Source organism: Sturnira hondurensis, unplaced genomic scaffold (assembly GCF_014824575.4).
Source record: "Sturnira hondurensis isolate 20B ecotype Veracruz unplaced genomic scaffold, ASM1482457v3 Scaffold0022215, whole genome shotgun sequence".
NCBI classification, from domain to species: Eukaryota; Metazoa; Chordata; class Mammalia; order Chiroptera; family Phyllostomidae; genus Sturnira; species Sturnira hondurensis.
The window spans coordinates 3,690,321-3,711,147 of NW_028094846.1; the positions used below are offsets into that span (position 1 = coordinate 3,690,321).

Genomic DNA, 20,827 nt, shown 5'->3' on the forward strand with positions numbered 1-20,827 from the left:
GAGGCAGAGGGGAGACTGAGAAGGGTTGGTTACTTGGGAGGAAAACCAGAGAGTCCCGTGTCCTGGGAAATCAGCAAAAGGTTAAAAGAGGAGAGAACTGTATCAAATGCTGTTCACAGGTGGAGCAAGGCGAGTGCTGGAAGCTGACCACTGGGTTCGGCAATACGGAGTCGCTGGGACTTGATGAGAGCAACGTGGCAGTGTGTCCTCTGGGGGACAGAGACGGGTGTAAAGGCCTGAGGGGATGAGGTTGGAAAGGTCATAGAATAGTGATGGAGGGAACTGGGAGGGACAGCAGACAGGGAGAGGAAGAGGAGCATGTACAGGAAAGGAAGTAAACATGTCTACGAAAAGAGAGAGAAAGGGAGACGGGAAATGAAGACAACTCTTCGGAGGCATTTTGCACTGACGGTAAGAAAGGAAATGGGATGATAGCTGAAGAGTAAAAGAGTAATGTGAGAGTAAAGATGAATTTTTTTGAAGACGGAGGCACAGATTATTTGTAAGTGGATGGGAAGGAGCCACCACAGAGGCAGAATTGATGATGCGGGCAGAGCGGGGAGTCTCTGGAGAAAGGAAGCGCAGTAGCGGCAGGGAGGCCACCAGGGAGTGCTGGCCTCCGCAAGGCGGGGGCGGGCTCATCCCCAGTACCGGGCAGGAGCAGGCAGAGCACAGACGTGCAGGGAGGAGGGTCGGGGGGCGCCAGACCTTCTCTGTGGACTGTCTCCTCTCTCTCCGTGAAAGAAGCGAACAAGGTAATGAACTGAGGTCAGCTGAGGGAGAGGATGAGCATATGGTTGGATTTTTGAGAAGACAGAGAAGCAAACTCCTCCTCTAGGCAAGTGGGGAATGACGGAAGGAAGTGCAGCACGACTTCCGGGCGGCACTGGATGTCCAGTACTGCTAATCAGCCGGAATGCACGGCACGTGGCCGCCCCTGCGCACTCAGGGCCTTCCCTCTCTGCAACCCCACACCGTGTCATAGTTCCCACCCCCTCCACAAAGCACAGGAGACCTCGGTAGAAATGACTTTAAGATGGGAGTGGTTGAATACACAAATGTCCAAGGAGCAAGGCAAAAATGTAACTAAATGTCTAAGAGTAAGAGAAAATCAGGGTTATCCCAGGGGATGGGAGGGTTTGGGCCATGCCCGCAAATACAAATATAAGACTAAGAAAATATATTTTGGCAAAATAATACATGTCTCCTAACTTTATTTGAACAGCCAGTTTGAGACTCCTGGTGAATTATCACCACCAGGAGAGCTCTCGTTCACTAGGAATTAACAGCTTTAAAGGCACGCTCCGACTCAGAGCGTGCTCTGAGGACCCCTAAAGGAGGCCTGCAAAGTCGCAGCGTCTTTATAGCAGTGTCAATGCATCATTTTCCTTTTTAAGACCCTCATTCTTTCATATGGGGCGCTGGCACACATGACACATGCGACACACATGACACACACCACACACGTGTGATGTGTGATGCCACAACAGACTGTTGAGTGAGACACGAGACCCAGCTGCTGCCTATAAGGCCCAACTTTAAAGAGATCACAAAGTGTAAAACTGTGCCATTCTTCTAAGTTTTGTTTGGGGAAAATTACTTTGCATAAAAACATTTATCTCAACATGTAGCAGGTTTGTTATTTGAAAGTTAATAAGTATTTAAAATTTTCCTCAGTTTTAATTTCGAACACTAGAAATAGTTATAGATATAACCACTCATAATTAAAAGCTCTGTGAGGATCCTCGATAACTTTTAAGAGCGTGAAATGGGGCCCCGAGACCAACAGTTTGAAAATGGACGCTCTTCATCATCACGCTGAATTCCTGCAATCTCAGGAGAAGCAGGAAAGACTTACAAAATAGCAAAGCAACTGTGGAAAGTGGTGGCTGCCTATAGTTTACGGGCAGCTAGGTAATCTGCCTGTTAGTTGGCTGTACCTATTCAATTTTTATTCTAACAAATGCAAAAATTCACATATGTCTGATGAGACCTGTATATTTTATAAGGCCTAGTCCCTTGAGTTTAAATTCCTTTGAAAATAAAGTTAAAAATTGAAGAGCTGAAATAAAAACTTAGAACATTATTCAATTTAAAGCACATATTAATTTCACTCACAAAGGAGAAAAAAGTAAATAAACTCAAAATTGTTTGAAAGAGTTCCCCAGTGAAATCTGGCAGCTTTTAAAACAAAACCATTAAGTGCACACCCTGAACTGCGCTCTTGCTGCTACGGGACACTTAAACCGCATGCACCAGACCAAGGCTGCGAGGAGCCAGGCTCTCCCCAAGAGCGCCCCCCCCCCTCCCGCCCCTGTGCACTCGGGCTCTCTCACATCAAACAGCTCTCGGCCTAGGAAACACCGCGCGAAGGCGGCAGAGAAGTGCAAAACCGTCATTTGCCCAGCGCATCAGACACAAAACTAAAAAGGCCCGGTTTTCCAAGTGGCTTTTGAAACCCTATCGGCGCGTTCTCCGGGGAACTGAAGAATACACTGTGACAGGAATTTCCTCACCATCTCCCAAGCCAGGGTGTTCTGACATAAGGAAGCACTCCTGAGACACGTCAAGGTCAAATGGCTTAAGGACTTATGACAAAGGAGTACGGGTTTTAATGATCGGATTCTTAGATGAGCCAAAAAGTCTTGAAGCACTTTAAAAAAGTTAACTCAATACCATAAAAACTTGAACAAACTGCCTATCAACTGGACGAGTAAAGCCACGCTCCAGGCCCAACTCGGTTTGCAGGCGGAGTCACGTTTGCTGAAGCACTGGCTTTGAAAGGCGTCCAGATGAAACGTAAAGTTACTCGGCAGAAGGAACTACGACAAGTACGGGGATGAAAGAAGCGAAAAGACTGATGACTGACACTGAACTAGGCAGAGATAACTGTGAGATCTTCATGAAGTCTTTGTAAAACAACATATCAAAAATAAAAGAAAAATAGTAATTTGGGTGGTATTTAAGGCAAAAAAGCAAAGGAGTCTTTATATACAAGGTTTTCCTCGAACCCAAACAAAAATTCTGAAGCATCTGAGAGAGAATGCTATTCTCTATGCCTCGGAAAAGATCAACACTCTTGAATCAATTTCAAGATGAAGTGGAGAAAGCGAAATTTAAATAATAACTTCTAAAATTTCTTATTGCTCTTTATGTGTCCCCGATGTCGAAGGCAAAAAATTCAATATTCTCAAATGAAATGCTTTATGTGCTAAAACAATATTAAGATGAATTTCAGTAATACTGAGTTACAGCTCACCCAGGGCCTCACGTGGCAAAGCGCTGAACCATACCACAAACTCTCCCCCACCCTTTACAATTATTATTATTATTTACAATTATTCGGATGCTACATACACACAGTGCAGTCACTCGCGAGTCTCACAACAGCAGGGGTCGCAATATACCAGCTGAACGTTTCGGGACACAAGAGAAGGGGATTAAATGTTCACACAGCACAACTCTACTGGAATCCGAAAGACTCACGGTGCTCCAGTTAACGTAATCTATTACTAAGCACAAAAAGATTTCTCGGTCACGGAGTCCCCGAATCATAATAAAGAAACCCACCTAAAATCTGCTGGCACTTCCAGCTGAAGCAGCGACCCTTGAAAATGGGGTTGAAAAGCCCCAACATGTGTGGAGACCCCCAGAAGTGCTTGGGCACTGTCGCATCTTTTAAAAAATGAGTAATTTCTCTCTGTAAAATGAGTAGTTCTCTAATTCAGTCATCTCTCAACCTGAACACCTGTGGAACAATGAATTTATTTCTAATGAAAAGGCGAACAACTGACCCCTCGTGTTCCGCTGCATGCCCTTTAACCCCTTCTGCATAACTGCTGGGAAGGAGACGCAGCCCAGTTCTTTTCTTTATATTTTGCGTTGTTTCAATTTAATCGTTGTGTTTCCCCCTGCCATTTAGTCCCCTGCCCCCTCTCCCCCCATGATCACCACACTGCTGTCCGTGAGTCCTTGTTCCTTCTTGCTCGGTCCCTCCACCCCTTCCCCTCGTCCCCACCAGCTGTCATTCTGCTCTAAATCCTTTACATATTAGATTTACAGAAGGCTTTTTACCCATTTCAAAAAATTTTCATTCCCACGAAATCACTCCAAGTCTGTGCCGAAGAATCACCTAGAACAGCTTAGACTATCGACTGCCTGACACAGTGAGAGCCCAGCGGAGGCAGCGACCTGTCTGAAGGTTTGGAGGAAAGAGGCCTCATCACTTTCCTACTTCACTAGTTTTCACCTGAACAGCAAAATTGCAGACCATAAAATCAGTGAGTCACAGCAAAATAAAAAATAGAAAGTATAGCACGTTACACATAGAAATGGTCAATGCTTCTTTGTGAACATTTAAAAAATTATATACAAAAACAATGTATAATAGATATCATAAATAAAATATAATATATGCATGTGTATACATATACACAAACACATACACACCTCACATATGTGTGTGAGCGCTGGATTGTAATGTAAAATGTATTTTACTATAGTTTGGGTTAAAGATGTCTGAAACATCTTCTGCTTTAGATGAATTATTTCCTATCCCTTTAAAATATGTTCTCTAAAATGCTTCTTTACTACAACTTGTAAATAAAAGTAATGGCCAAGATCAGAGATATTAAATGTTAAATATTATTATTAGATATTCAATATTAATGATTTAATTTCCACACAAGCAACACTTACATTAACAAATGCAAAGTAACCTTCCTCATAACGGCTTATCAGGAAATCACTTCTGCATGGAATGCCATTTTTTGACGCGGCGGGCAACACAATCAAGCAAAATCAGTTTCTTCACAGTCAGAAGAAACACAGCAAAGTCCACGCAACGAACACCACTGGGAAGGGAACCTCCAGGCACTCGTTTGGCATTCATTTTTCACAAAACGTGCACTCCAACCACGGCCAGCCGTCGGTCTCCCAGACCACAGGAGATCGGAGCGATGTCATCAGAGGAGAAGAGCGCTGCTGCTCCTGAGCTGCTGCTGGTGGGGAGGAAGTGAGCAGTGACAGCCAAGGACAGGGCGGGACCCGGGAGAACTGTGTGAAAACACTAAAAATGCAGGCCGTTGTTCTGGGGCCATTTTTTAAAAAGATTTCATTTATTTATTTTTAGAGAGCGGAGAGGGAGGGAGAAAGAGAAGGAGAGAAACATCAACGTGTGGTTGTCTCTCACATGCCCCCTACTGGGAACCTGGCCCGCAGCACAGGCACGTGCCCTGACTGGGAACTGAGCTGGCAACGCTTTGGTTTGCAGGCCGATGCTCAATCCACTGAGCCACACCAGTGAGGGCCACTCAGGGGCCATTTAGAAAGGGCAAATACTTCCGCACAGTAATATCTGCAGCCTTGTATCCAGAATCACAAATGTGAATCAGTGATGACAAAAACAGTAACAACTTCCACCAAGATGGAGGCATAGGTGGAAACACTGCGCCTTCTCCCACAACCAAGTTTGAATACAACAAAGGTTTGGAGAACAAAGACGCAGCCAAAGAACAGAAAATTGAACTATATGGAAGTCCAACAACAACGAACCGTTCAACCTGACAGGTAAGATGGGCGGAGCCAGCAGCGGAGCAGGGTCGGGACCCCAGGCACCCAGGCATCCGGGGTAGCGCTGGTGGACCCATTGAGGGCTCCAGACAGCGGGAGTGAGAAGTGAGATGGACGGCGCAGCCCCCAGCACCGAACCCAGCAGCGGCTGACCGTGGTCACACATTCAGGAGCAGTGGGATGAATTGCGTGGCCCATTCGAGAGCAGTGGGACGAATCATGCGGCCCGTGGTGGCAGTGGGAGGAAGCAAAGGATGCTCGCCATTGTCTTCCTTTGGTCCCGCCCCCACATACAGCGTCACAACCCAGTGACTGGGTCACCTGGCCCTGGTGAACACCTAGGGCTCTGCTCCTCATACGTAACAGGCACAAACAATCCAAAATATGGCTCAAGAAGAACTCAAAGCCCCAGAGCCCATAACTCTAAGTGACCAGGAAATAGCGAAACTCTCAGATGCACAATTCAAGACACTGTTTATCAGGATGCTCACAGAACTGGTTAATTATAGTCACAAATTAAAGGAACATATGAAGGCTAAACTAATTGAAATAAAGGGAAATGCACAGGAAACCAATAGTGATGGAAAGGAAACTGGGACTCAAATCAAGGGGGTGGACCAGAAGGAAGAAAGAAATGACCAAACAGGAAAAAGTAAAGTTACAAGAATTCAACAAAATGAGGAGAGGCTTAGGAACCTTCAGGACATCTTTAAACGTTCCAACATCCGAATTATAGGGGTACCAGACGGGGAAAAGAAACAGCCACGAATGGAAAATTTATTTGAACAAATAATAAAGGAGAATTTCCCCAGTCTGGCAAAGGAAATAGACTTCTAGGAAATCCAGGAAGCTGGCACTCCAGAGAGTGCCAAAGAAGTTGGACCCAAGAAGGAACACACCAAGGCACATCATAATTACATTAGCTAAGATTAAAATGGAGAGAATCCTAGAAGCAGCAAGAGAAAAGGAGACAGTCACCTATAAAGGAGTTCCCATCAGACTGTCAGTGGATTTCTCAAAAGAGACCTTACAGGCAAGAAGGAGCTGGAAAGAAGTATTCCAAGTCATGAAATCCAAAGACCTACATCCAAGACTGCTCTATCCAGCAAAGCTTTCATTTAGAATGGAAGGGCAGATAAAGTGCTTCTCAGATAAGATCAAATTCAAGGAGTTCATCATCACCAAGTCCTTATTATAGGAAATGTTAAAGGGACTTATCTAAGAAAAAGAAGATAAAAAATAGGAACAGTGAAAGGACAGCAAACTCACAGTTACTAACAACCACACCTAAAACAAAAGCAAACCAAGAGGACAGCTAGATCAGGAGTGGAACCATAGAAATGAAGATCACATGGAGGGTTAGCAACAGGGGAGTGGGAGGGGGAGAAGGGGGGAGAAGGTACAGAAAATAAGTAGCATTGATGGTAGGTAGAAAATAGATAGGGGGAGGGCAAGAATAGTATGAGAAATACAGAATCTAAAGAACTTGAGACATGTGGGCATAAACTAAAGGGGGGAAGGGTGGGGGAGGGGGTGTGTAGGGTGGAGGGGAATGAAAGGTGGAATAGAACAACTGTAATGGTATAATCAATAAAATATATATTTTTTAAAAAACAGTAACAGCGAGGACTCGCAGAGCACCTGAAGCCAGGCCCTCTGGCCCCACAGTCCGTGGCTTTAACTACTTCACTGCACTGCTTCTCAGTACAAATTTAAATTACCCTTGTATCACTGAGGCAAACTTAAGGATATATTTAACAAAAGAAGAATGTAATCGATTTCAAAAACCTGAATACAAAATGATCAAATACCCCTAATAGTAGAAGCCTGGAAAACTTAGAAAAAGACCCATTTCTAGAGATCTACTGTTTGTCTCCTATGCATTTTCATCATCATTTCACATATATATCGGTCCCTCACGTTTACTGCATTATCTCATCGAACCCTTCCCTGTTAATATGTACAATCATTGTCCACATTGCGGAGACGAGAAAACTGGTGGATGGGTTCAGTCACTTGCATCGCTTAGCTGGTAACTGAGGAAGTCAACACGCAGTCATGCTGTCGTATAATTTCAGCTGTTGATCCATGTGCTGTGTGCTGTGACAGCTGCTAGATACAGTACATATGGTAGTGTTCACTACAGTGTTTCAGGGTGTACTTTTTAAGAGATTCAGTGAATCCTGGAAACCCAGCTAAAATTCGGAAAATCTGAAAAACACCTTCCAGAATCGTTAGGCTGCTTGCTCACCAATGTTCTCATTCTAACCCTTCCAAGCACTTCCACACCCCCTCACGTGTGACATGGCCACGTGACTTGTTTTACCCCCTCATGTGTGGCGTGGCCACGTAACTTGTTTTCATCACTGGCAGTGAAAATAAAAACACTACCTATCACTTCAGTGGAAGGCTTTAAGAGAAGTTCGCAGTTTTCCTCGCTCCTGCCCCACCAGCCTGTGTCCATGACCGAGGCTGCCAAGGGCCAGCACCTCCTACTCAGCTGCAACAGACATAAAATGTGAGCAAGAAATAAACCATTGCTCTTTTCTGAGCTACTGAGGTCTTAGGGTTGTTTATTAATAATCCTGGCCTTGTCTTCCTGATACACTTATTAGATAGGGTTTTCCTGGGAAATGATGGATAAAAGGGCCATTTTGGGGACATGATAAAATAAAGTTTACAAGATGGTTATATTCCAAAAGTTCACATTGAATCAGTTACTTAGAACCTGAAACCTGTTTTTCATTCATAGGCTCACCCCATAAAGGGCCTATAGAAGCTTATTAAAACCCATACTCTAAACGAAAAAGAGTAGAAAATAACAGTGCCATCACGATGATTAAATTAAAAGAATGTGAAATGAGCAGTAGAGGCAAACTCGTACGCTGTGGAGCACTTCGCGGAAACCGAAGGCACTGTTTCCCTAGTAGACACCGATCTGCCTTCGGTGTGGGCATTTCCTCCCGCGCTGACCCTGGAACGTTGGTAGGTGTTCTCTGTTTACTACGGATGATTGCCATTGCGTCTATGTTTTGTAAGTGGAATCAAAGTGAAGAGCTAAAGTAAGTTATTAAGCAAAAGGTATATGAACATTTGGGGAAAAAAGTAAATGCTTAAGCCAAAATTTAACGCTTCTGAGCAACAAAAGAGAGGGCTGTTTGCTAACAAAATATGAAGTGAGTATCCTGTAACTTTCCAAAAATCCCTTTAAAATCATATCTCACAAAAGCAGGTGACTGGATACTGAACCAAATGGACTATGCTCTCCTTCAAGACAAGGGCTGCAGTTTTTTCATCTTCCTACACTGAGAACCTGGCCTAACATTTGATATATAATTCTGTTAGATTTATGATAGAGGGTCACATTCTTAAATTCAAGACCCATCAATTTTACTTTTAAAGCTTTTCTGTTTCTTCACAAAATGTTTGTATTACTTTGGTTTCCCAAAAACAATTTTTGAAATTACTCCTCAACAGTTCCTTCTAAAATCTGCAATAGACGTCCTGTGCAATATTTGTGGATTGGCTAATTAACCAGTCCAGTGTATTCTTGGACTAATACACTGGAAGTTTTCCAATTCTGAGAAAAGAGTAAAAAATAAGTTAAAATCTTTTTTTAAAGATTTTATTTATTTTTAAGCAGAGGGGAAGGGAGGGAGAAAAGAGGGAGAGAAACATCCACGTGTGGTTGCCTCGCACACACCCCCTACTGGGGACCTGGCCTGCAAGCCAGGCCTGTGCCCTGACTGGGAATCGAACCAGTGACGCTTTGGTTCACAGGCTGGTACTCAGTCCACTGAGCCACACCTGCCAAGGCAGTTAAAACTTATTTTTTTCCTACTTACGTTTTTTAAAATTTATTTAATTATTGTTCAAGTACAGTTTTCCATCTTTTACTCCCATACCAGCCCACACAGCCCCAGTGCTCCCCACCTCCCCCCCATTTCTACCCCCTAAGTTGTTGTCCATGTGTCCTTTATACCAGTTCCTGTAAATCCTTCCCCTTTTCCCCTGAAATTCCCTCCCCTCTCCCCTCCTGGGACTGTCTGCCTGTTCTCTCTTTCAGTGTCTCACATGTCTTTGGTTATATTTTGCTTGCTTATTTGTTTTGTTGTTTAGCTTCCTTAAAATTTATTTTTAAGGAGACTTGGAGAAATGGATTTTTTACTATAGCTCTGCCTGCTCTACCAGAGTTCACGTCCTATCACTGTGCACAGCAGTTCACTAGAGTGGTTAGCAAACCCAGTTTGGGCAGCAATAGCCCTGAGCTGGAATTTGCCTGCCTTTTGTCAGCTATGTAATCCTGAGTACAGACCTCAGAGGGGGATTCCACGAGGCAATGTAATTGAAGCACAGAGCTACTTGCCTGGCACAGTAAACATTTAATAAACCTTAATACTAGTATTACAAAGAAAATAATGATGATGTCAATAAGAGACTGGATTCATAGATACGAGATGGCAAGGAATAAATTTAACTTTGAAATCATTCCACTCTTATCCCATTACTGTTGAAAACTTACAAAATATTTGACCACACAAACGCTACAAAACAAGAATGAAACTGCAGTATTGAAACAAATCGTCTTTAAAAATAAGTGAGAATTCTCTTTCTGGTTAGTAAAGACAATGGCATTCCTGTAGAAGGAAAAAGCGGATGAGCAGGCACTCGGGCATAGAAAGACCTCATTGAGGGACTTGCGAGGGACTCAGTGCGGACATGGTACACAGTGCAGCCCATGGCGGACAGCAGCAGGTGCCTCCGAGGGCAGACGGGGAACAGGTCAGGGGTGCACGACACTCTGCTAAGAAGCTTTATGTGAGAGCACAGAGGAACTGCCACTCAAATCCATCCTCACCATATAGGGACCCTGCCAACAGCTAAAAGAAATTATCTATAAACCAAATTCTCCAACACAGAATTTTCTAACTCACACTATAAAAATGCCCTTTTCTATTCAATGACCAAAAGGCTCACCAAATTTCTGCACTTGTATTTTAAAAGCATGGCAGCATATAAAAACCGAAATCATATGTGCATTTTCAAAAACCGCTGAAGAGAAAATAATTTTCTTGCTCCCCTGGTAGTCACTCAGAGCTGCACTTTGACTTCCCTTTCACATGGGTAAATGAAGTCCGAGTTAACAGTTTCTATGCCAATGCGCTCCACGGCACCACGGAATCCTGGCACAGGCCACTTCTCATTCACTGTTTATTTTTAAGCTCCCAATCAAAGAACATGGACAGAACAATTTCTGTTCAGCCAACTTTCAACATGCAGCTCAACTTTCCAATGGTGCTGGAAGTTCCGAGCCATACTATCACGAATTTCTAACAGGCATACCTAGGAGAGCGGTGAGTTTGGGAAGCAGTCCGACTTGTACCATCTTATTCCTCAGTCCTGTGTCAAAGGACAGGTTCAGTAAAAGCCGGAGCGTGATGTTCAGCAGGTCTTCATGCTCACAAGGGACCATTTTCACCAGCTTTTCAACAATATCCATCTCCACCTGTGTAAAATGGTAACACAGGTACAGTGAGGGTCTGCTGCTCACAGAGACAAAAAGATTACAAATAACCACCTCTTCATTGTCCCTGAAGTAACTGTGTGTTAACCTGCAGTTGTTTTAATCCATAAGCGTTTGAGGAGAAAATATAAAATCCCACATCATCCTTCATTCCTTCACAGAACAGCATCAACCAGAAGACACATGACACCAGGTTCCTGAAAACACAGTAAGTGCCACCTACTAAGTGCCAGCCCTGGGCCAGAGCAAACGACACCTTGTCTTGGCCTTCCAGGACTCCAGTCTGAAAAACGGCGGATGAACTGAACAAATAAGACCGTGCAGTGCGCCAAGTGCAGTGCGCCAAGTGCAGTGCGCCAAGTGCAGTACAAGTGCAGTGCGCCAAGCGCAGTGCGCCAAGTGCTCTGGGAGCAACCGGAAGGAAGCGCTGAGCCGCCTGGAAGAGCAGAAGAGACTCCGAATTAGAAACAGGCTCTTTGAAACGCGTGGCAATTTGCTCGCTGGCTGAGAGAGAAGAAACAGCCAGTGGACAGGCACTTGGGCATGAAAGCTTGTTTGGAGACTGCTGTGCTCTGGCACGGCTACTGTGTGACATGTGTGTTGGGGGGTGGCAGGCGCCACCAAGGGTAGACACTGGACAGACCGCAGTGAGCTTTTAAGGCTCTACTAAGAGGTGTGACATTATTCTGAAGGCAGGGAGTGCCTGGAATGATTCTAAGCTCAGCAGTGACACTCAGACCAGTAACACAAAGACAAGTGCATCAGTGCATACACCCCTGTGTGCACACATAACACACACTGACAAATGCGCAGGGGGCACTGCACAGGTAGAGATGGAAGGTGAGCACTGACGAATATGCGGCACTGAATTAGGGTTCGGGTCAAACGAAGGGCGTCAAGACTGACGAGGAGAGAACCACCTGGGAGCTGTTGCAGAGCCACGGGCACCCCCTACACATGAGGCACGAAGAGGAAGCCCTGAAGAGGACTTCCAGGTTGAGGGTCCTGAGACCGCCCGCAGGTCCAATGACCTGCCCGGACTCACAAGACTGGCCTAGAGTCATGTTCATGGCTTTGCTCTATTACAGCCAAAGGGCAGAAAGTAAGATCAGAAAAGGAAACAGCCCATGGAGGCAAAGTCCGGAGGAAACCAGGTGGAAGCTTCTAGAATGCTCTCTCCCAGAGTGGAGGGGAGACAGAGGTGGTGCCGAGGTGCTCACTGGGGGCAGGAACACTTGGCCCGGCACACACCACGTCACTCCAACAGCTGTGAGGCACACACCACAGGAAACCCGCCTCACGAGTGGGGGAGAGTGGAAGCACTGCAGCCAGCCCAGAGGCACAAGTGAGAGGCCACGCGTGAGAGAGGGCCTGTGTGGGGAGGACGGTCTCAGGCCCCTTTTGCACACGGCCAGGCGGACGGACGTGGGCGCCAGGGACTGAGCTCGGCACGCTGAGAACAGGTGCAGGAGGAGGAGGGCGAGGGCCGTGTTCACTTTGGTCACGTTTAACTTGAGGCGGTCCTCAGAGGGTCCCGGAGGTCTGATACAGCCCCGGAGAGGGCCTGGGCTGTGAGGAGCAGCGGAAACTCTGGGCAGAGCGTCACTCACTGGCTCATCGCATTCCATACAACTCAAGAGCTAAAGACACTTTTGATTTTTACATTTTTTAAATGGTTGGGAAAATTAAATGACAAATGTGTCGTGACACGTGAAAATTACCTGCAACTCAAGCTGTAGTCCCTACACACCCCATCTGACCAGACCACAGCTGTGCTCACTGGCGTACAGACCGCCTTCGGTGGCGTGGTGCTCAGCAGCAGAGCCGGGGGCAGCGGCACAGACCGTGGGAACCACAGGCCTGCAGCACTGGCTCCTGGCCATTCACGCAAAGTCGGCTGACCCTCCCAACTCCAGAAGACTGTAACATTGCTCGCAGAGAGCTTGTCTTAGGGTGTGAGTCACAGAGGACAGAACTTATTTAGCAATATAAGCCCTGCATTCATATTTCTTATGGTAGCAATCAGAAAAATTTGGCATCTTAGTTCAATGCAATGGCTAAAGATATAAAAATTTGTATCTTAGTTACAATGCAATGGCTAAAAAGGGAATTCTATATAACTATGTAACTTTTGATCAGTACTAAAGGGTTTATGAATAATCTCACTCTAATTTTTCTTTTATGAGAAGTATGAAGCATTTCTTTATATCACCTTTTCTCTTTTTGCAGTTGTTCACTGACCTTGGAAACACCACACTAATAACCGAGCCCTAGATATACCGTCCCCCTTTCATTCCACACCAGGAAGTAAACACAACTCTTTTGAAAGACTCTCTAACTTGTGTCTCCCTTTCTCCGGGTTTAGCTTGTTAAACAGGCCGGGTCAGGCACTCATTCCTTAACTCCCCACAACAATTTCCTCAGGGCCAGCGACAGAATGTGTCACATTTACATGGAACGGTAGCTCTGTCACTAGCTTCACTGATTACAATGAATAAATCCTTTTCCAGATTTGTTTGTTCATTCAACAAATATTTCTTAGCTAAGCCCCGCAAATACATTGGTGAACAAGCAGGAAACGAGTCCAGACTGTGAAGGAGCCTGTGCACTGGAGGGAGTGACACACGGGGAGTAAACCCCACAGTTACTTAACTGTGATCGCGTGACTAGTACACGGGACAGGACGGCGCCCGGAGAGAACGTAAGGACCGAGCCGATCCAGCCTCAGCGCACGGAGCTGCCGAGGAAGCCTTCTCTGGGGAAAGACAACCTCCCGGACGAGCAGAAGTTACCCGAGGGACGCCATCTTCCAAAGATCAAACATGGAACAAGAGCTGGTTCTTTGAAAATACCAGTGATAAACCACTAAACTACTAAAAAAGACAGAGAACAAATGACCAATATCAATAACCAAACAGGGAAATCACTTCAGAACTCCAGATTTTAATGACATAAGAAAAAATGTTTGAAAAATTCCTTGAGAAACGCATACTCCAAAGCTACAACTGGAAAAGAAATAGAGCCCAAGCAGTCTCGCGGGTGCTCAGGAAACACAAGGAAAGAGAACTCCAGGCCCAGATGCCTTTCTCCGGGTGAATTCTATTACACATGTAAGTGCAAGTAACACCAATTCTACACACCCCTTCCTGAAGTCTTGAAGAGAAACTGCTCCCTGGCTCATTCTGTGAGGCCACAGTTACCCTGACAGCAAAACCAGACCAAGACACAGTAAGAAAACTATGAACTAGTAAGCCCTCACAAACACAAATACAAAAATCCTCCACACTCTGTCACCTAACCAAAGGTAGCAATGTATAAAAACAACATATCACAATCAAGTGGTGTTTATTCCCTGAAAGTGACTGGCCCAACATATAAAAGTTCATCATTGTACCCTGGCTGGTGTAGCTCAGTGGACTGAGCGCCGGCCTGTGAATCAAAGAGTTGCCAGTTCGATTCCCAGTCGGGGCACATGCCTGGGTTGCAGGCTGGGTCCCCAGTGGGGGACATGCAAGAGCAACCACACATTGATGTTTCTCTTCCTCTCTTTCTTTCTCCCTTCTTCTCTCTAAAATAAATAAATAAATAAAACAGCACCAACACAAACCCTAGAGCACCCCTCAAAGAGAACACAGGAAGAAATCTTCGTGACCTGAGTCAGGCAAAAATTTCTAAAACACAACACCAAAATACAACCCATTATGGAATTCCTTGATATAATGGGACTTCTTAATAATTAAAACATCCGCCCTGGCTGGTGTAGCTCGGTGGATTGAGCGCAGGCCTGTGAACCACACAATCGCGGTTCGATTCCCAGTCAGGGCACATGCCTGGGTTTCGGGCCAGTTCCCGGCAGGGGACACACTAGAGGCAACCATACATTGATATTTCTCTCTCTCTCTCTCCGTCCTTTCCCCTCTAAAGATAAATAAATAAATAAAATTTTTTAAAAAACCCATCCTGCTCTTCAGAGGAGAATGAAAAGACAAGACACAGAAAAAGAGAAAATACCTGCAAAACACGTAACTGATAGAGGACACAGTCAAACTATAAAATGAACTCTCAAAATTTCACAAGCAAATAAGCAACCCAAGGAATATATACCTTCTCAGTTGTTACTCTTAAAATCATATTGTAATATGGCTTACTACCATTTCGTTTTATTGTACTAAAATTAAGAAATATGAAATACAATTTAAATGACTAATTAAGAGTTTTTTTAAGTAAACTAAATTTCCTTTAAAATATGTAACTCTGAAAAGCAAGGTCAGTATTAGTTCATATCAACCGTAAAATGAACACATTATTTAAATACATAATACAACCTCACAAATAGATCAGCCATCCTTCCCTACCACCCTCTTTAAATAAAACTGCTACAGGCTTCATCTGTTACTAATTATATTAAGCAATATTTTTCTCTTGAAAAAGCAAGAGCATACACTGGTGTTATAGAAAACTTAATCATTAAGTAACCTGGAGAGTTTTATTAATTAATTCATATTTCCATTGCCGAGAATGGAACGTAAGATTGCCAGGTCGTCCATTCAGCTCATAAACACTCGACACAGCCCTCCAATCAGGTCTTTCCGGCTCATAAAAGCCCAATCCCAAAAGCTAATTTAGTAATTGTCTCAGCATAAGATGCCCTCTCGATTCTATTTCTATGAAATGGAATATAGAGTTAACACTCTATCAAATGCTCTACACAAAGTGCTGGGTTATCAACAATCCATCAGTGAACTTGTTTCAGCCTTTAAGTAATTCTTTTTTGCATTTCTGATAGCCATGCTTAATCTTGCTAATGTTTCAAAGAAAAACCTAAAATAAAGACAATTTTTTTGCCCTGGAGGCAGAAAGGAGTAGGATGCGTGATACCTGGAGATCTTTCTTTGAGCGAATTAATTAACCTCTCTGACCCTCTGCCGCGTCATCGGCAAAGTCAGGAGGCGACTCACTAAATCTAAACAAGGATGTAAGGCCCAGTCAAGCTCTAGAAGCCCTATTTCTATACAATGCCCTCAAACTCAATGCATTTCTTCCACAATAAACGATGAAATGCATACCGTCTACAGTAAAAATCTGGCTAATGATTCTTGCGCGTGAATTATCTTGTCTGAACCTCCATTTTTCCTCCTTAATAAAAAATGAGGTTTGATGAGACAATTTGTATTTTCAATGTATGATCTTACCACACAACGAACTTGTACATCTGAAAAGCCACAGCAACGCAGCATCTAAGAGGGCAGACAGAGGCCTCCCTAACGCGAGGATTCAAACCAGAAACGGAGGGCGTGGAGGAGGAGGGCCCGAACTGCCGCTGCGGCCCTTGGAGGGAGGCACTCTGGAAGCAGCGACAGCGGCTGGCGCCTCCCACCTGGACGGCAGGACAGACAGACGAGACTAGGCCACACCGGAGTCCCACGTACCGGAGTCCCACGTACCGCAGTCCCACGCACCACAGTCCCCCACACTGGTGTCCCACACACCAGTATCAGAAATGCAGGAGAAAGCAATGCTTCAGGGGAAAAAATGTAAGGCCAGATGACTCTAAAGCACAGGCTTCAGTTTAAATTACTTTCTACACATGATGTATAATATAAAAACACTCATTCTGTACAATATTAGAAAAAGGTTATCTTTTTCTATAAGCTTCAACTATCTGGAGTACTAAGTAGTATGAAACATGTTTCCTTGAAAAACCATTTGAGGGTGTATTGCTATTGTTAAATTTTCATTCAGAACTACCTCGGCAGGGGGATAATGTGTTTCCTTTTTATCAAAATATTGTAACTTGAGAATGGCAAGCACAGTTTCAATGTAAGTTACCATATCGTTTTTATTCTCCATGAAAATGCTGAGTTTCTTCAGGAAAGACACGACGAGGATGAGCAGCTCGAAGTTGTCGCGGTCCAGCGCCTTCACCAGCATGTGCACGATGTTCTTGTTCCGCATCTTCAGCTCCGTGCGCGTGTCCTCCGCCAGGTTCAGGAGCAAGTACAGGGCGACTGCGGAAGGGGCGCAGAGCAGCGCGAAATGACTGGCAGGTCGAGTCAGTAATTTAGTGCACCTTTCCTACTCACCCAAGTGGCAGGTATAGTTCTTAGAAGAAAACGTATTACTTTAAAATTTTAATTAGCTATTAATTCATTAGAAACCACTTATTGTTACTGAGTGATATGTCATATAAACTAAAACATACATTCTCAGGGTAGTGAGGACACAATAACCAAAATAAGAGTGATTCCTACCTTCCTGCAGTTTGGAGCTTACTAGTAATCAAACGGCAGGTAACAGTGTATGTCAGCAAATAATAAAATGGGCAGGCGGGGAAAAACAATTTGATACATGTAGAAAAGAAGGTAAAAGTTCAGTAACTAGGGGCTGTTGTGTCAAAAAGAGCAACATATTTGGGTTTATAGCTAACATCCATTTTTTATTAAATGTACTGGGAGGACACTGGTTAGTAAAATCACACAGGTTTCGAGTGCACAATCTGTGACACATGATCTGCATGTTGCACTGTGTGTGTACCTCCCCGAGTCAAAGCTCCTTCCGTTGCCATGAACTGGACCCCCTTTACTCTTCTCTGCCTCTCCCCCCTCTCCCTCTGGTAACCATCATTCACACACACACACACACACACACACACATCCTCTGTAATGTTATTCATCTATAAAGAGAGGATACTCTGCCGTTTGCGGCACTATAGGTGGACACAGAGGGTGGTATGAGTGAGTGGGACAGAGAAAGACTCCCGCTGCAGGCTCCCGCTTGTGTGCACAGCCCGGCACAGTGGAATCCATGGAAACAGAGCAGGTGGGCGGTTTCCGGGGGCGAAGGTCGGGGGAGGGGGAGGCACTGGCCAAGCGGTGCGAACTTTCAGGTACCAGACGGGTGCCTCCCAGGGACCCAACCTGCAGCACGTGGCTGGAGTTGGCACTGCTGCATCGTGGGGGTGACATCGTGCAGGTGACATCGTGCGGGTGAGTGTCGCTGTGAGGACTTACGTGTCCTCGCCGTAACAGCAATAGGGTGGTGGCTACCTGAGGGGAGTGATGTGTTAGCTAACCTCACTGGGACAAACAGTTTGCAGTATCTCCAGGGATCGAACCAACCCACTGATACCTCCAACTTGTACAACGTTATATGTCAATTCTACCTCATTAAAGCTGAAAACATGGAGAGTTGGGCACAAAGCAGAAACTGAATGTACACTCAAAAGCCCCCGATCATTCTCACTCATCTTCACAAGACTTTGCATCTCAGGAATGAGAAACTGCACTAGTGAACATGTAACTCTCCCAGGAAACCCCCTCTCTTTTATTAAAGAGAATATTTTAAAACATTTATATCTTCTATGAAAGCAACAAAATAATTTATTATGTAAGTATATTAGGGTTTGAGAGACAAGATCCTTATTACTGAAAAGATCATACAATGAATTAAAAAAATCATCTCTCAGTAAATAAATAACAAGTATCTATACATTTAAAAACTGAATGGGCCTTTTGGTAGAAACCAGTAGAGCAAAATTTAAAACATTATTACCCACGCTAAAGACAAAAGAATGTGTATCATTAAAATGTATAAATCTCTCAACTTTTCTGGTATTAGCTTTACTGATCTGAGAAAAAATGGAACAAACTAAATGCACAGTGAGCACTTTGCTGTTTTTCTCGGTGTTTGTGAACTCCTACCTCGTAAGAGCTGCTCCTGTTTTACCACGAGCCCCTGGTACTTTTTAAAGGTTTTTTCGTACTCTTTCCTCAAGGTCTGGTTTTCAGGGTCTTCATCGAGTAAGCAAGTTAAGGATCATCCAGGCTCATTGACGCGAAGAAGCCCTACGAAAACAGTGTCACGTGCAAACAGTGCAAGGCGCCACCCGGGCGTTTCCCCTCACCGACGGTGTGACTGGACTGGATTCTCTGCACGGTAACTGTGGGGACGGTGTCCCAGCAAGACTTCTTAACTAAGGGTTCAAGGATACGCTTGGGGTCCTCGGGTAAACGCACGATTGGACTTCACCAAATACGTGAATCCCCAGAAATCACATGCAGATGTTATGTATATCCACAAGCCTCTAACTTTGAACAGATTAGCAAACGGATCCATGGGCCAAAAAGATTACCGCATTAGAGAGTGATGTGGTCCTTACAACTACTGGAGTCCTCTTAACAGAGACGCCCAGAAGAGTGAAGAGATGTGGGCTAAGTTTAAAGCGTTTTACCATCCTCTTCGGAACCGATGGCAAAAAAGATATATCCCATAATCAGGGATAAAGAAAGAAATATTCCAAAATAAAAAAAATCCTCAAATTCTTTAATTTTTGTTTACCTGTGCTTATGGCTCCACACAGTGCCCTGGACACCTGCAGACGTAACCAGTTACTTCAGTCTGGCTTCAGAGCCCCAAACACTCACAGTTTGCTACTGATTGCTACTTGCATCAAAACACAAGGAAACTTAAGACAATAAAAAAGCAGTATTTTAGAACAAATGGCCAGAATTCTGATAGGTTATTTTTCATTTATTTTTTATACCCTCACCCAAGGACATCCTAATGATTTGAGAGAGAGGGGGAGGGACAGAGAGAGGGAAACACTGATGTGAGAGAGAAACATCAATACGTCGCCTCTCGCACGTGCTCAAACAGGGGTCGAACCTCGAACCTAGGCATGCGCCCTGACTGGGAACTGAACCTGCCACCTCTCTGTCTACAGGCGATGCTCCAACAACTGAGCCACACCAGCCAGGGCCTCATAGGTCATTTCATATTCCTTCGATTACTGCAATCCATTGATTCGAAGACACATTTTCTCACATTGTAACATTTCCAGAATTTGGACGTGTCTTATAATCCCTGATGTGCCACAGTTTCACTGGAAGCATTTTTTACTTCATTAGTGGTTCATAAATAAAGGTACGCCTTACAACCAATGGTGTCTCACAGTTACAGGAATACAGTATGTCCTAAAATATCAGTTCTTATCACCAAACAATCGCAATGTGTAAGTGATTGTCAGAAGTTCCGTCAGTGGTCATCTTTGTACCCTCTGCAGTTTAAATGAATTCTGGGTACATTCAATAGACTTGGGACTTCAGAAATAATCTAAAATCTCCAGGATTTTTGAGTTGTCCATGTAGTTTAAGGCAATACCTATGTAGATGTCGGAAGCTTATGACATGCACACAATTTAAACCACGGAAGGTCCCAATTAAGTCAAGGCTTACGTGTCTGTGAGGATGCATTTTTAGTGTCTCGGGGGTTCCACGAAGAAAAGGCAAAACACATGATAACTCTGCACAACAGGAACGATATTTTTACTGTTATTTAAAAGAGATCAATAGATTTAGGGTTGAAAGGAAAGTTACTAGTATGCGTTGTTGATCTGCAAAGCATGTCATATAAGGACAGATGAATAAGCCAGAACTTTAGAAGAATTAAGTTGTACAGGCAATATGACAAATAGCTTCAAATATAAGAACTGTGATGTTGAAGAAAATACCCTTATTCTACATTGCTTCAGTATGCAAGATCAGAACCAACAGATGGCAGTTACTGGGAAGTGGACTTCAGCACGCTAAGCAAAGAACATTACAATAAACAGAATGCCACACCACAAAATGGCTAAATCCAGAAATCAGTGACATCAATAAACAAGAGACTGAGTAATTCATTTGTAAGGAGAGTTGCAGAAAAGATGCCTGTACTGGAAAATAGGTTAAAATA

General features: G+C 44.2%; 1 protein-coding gene across 2 annotated transcripts in view; it reads right to left on the reverse strand.

The window, feature by feature from the left end:
- KIFAP3 (kinesin associated protein 3) overlaps positions 1-20,827 on the reverse strand; it is a 106,343-nt gene that overhangs the window by 70,912 nt on the left and 14,604 nt on the right. For both annotated transcript variants that reach the window (XM_037034951.1, XM_037034952.1), the window contains exons 8-10: positions 18,796-18,894; positions 16,925-17,103; positions 10,915-11,077 (exon numbers count right to left, since the gene is read on the reverse strand). In XM_037034951.1, the coding sequence (XP_036890846.1) occupies positions 10,915-11,077; positions 16,925-17,103; positions 18,796-18,894 (441 nt within the window). The remainder of the gene's footprint in view (positions 1-10,914; positions 11,078-16,924; positions 17,104-18,795; positions 18,895-20,827) is intronic.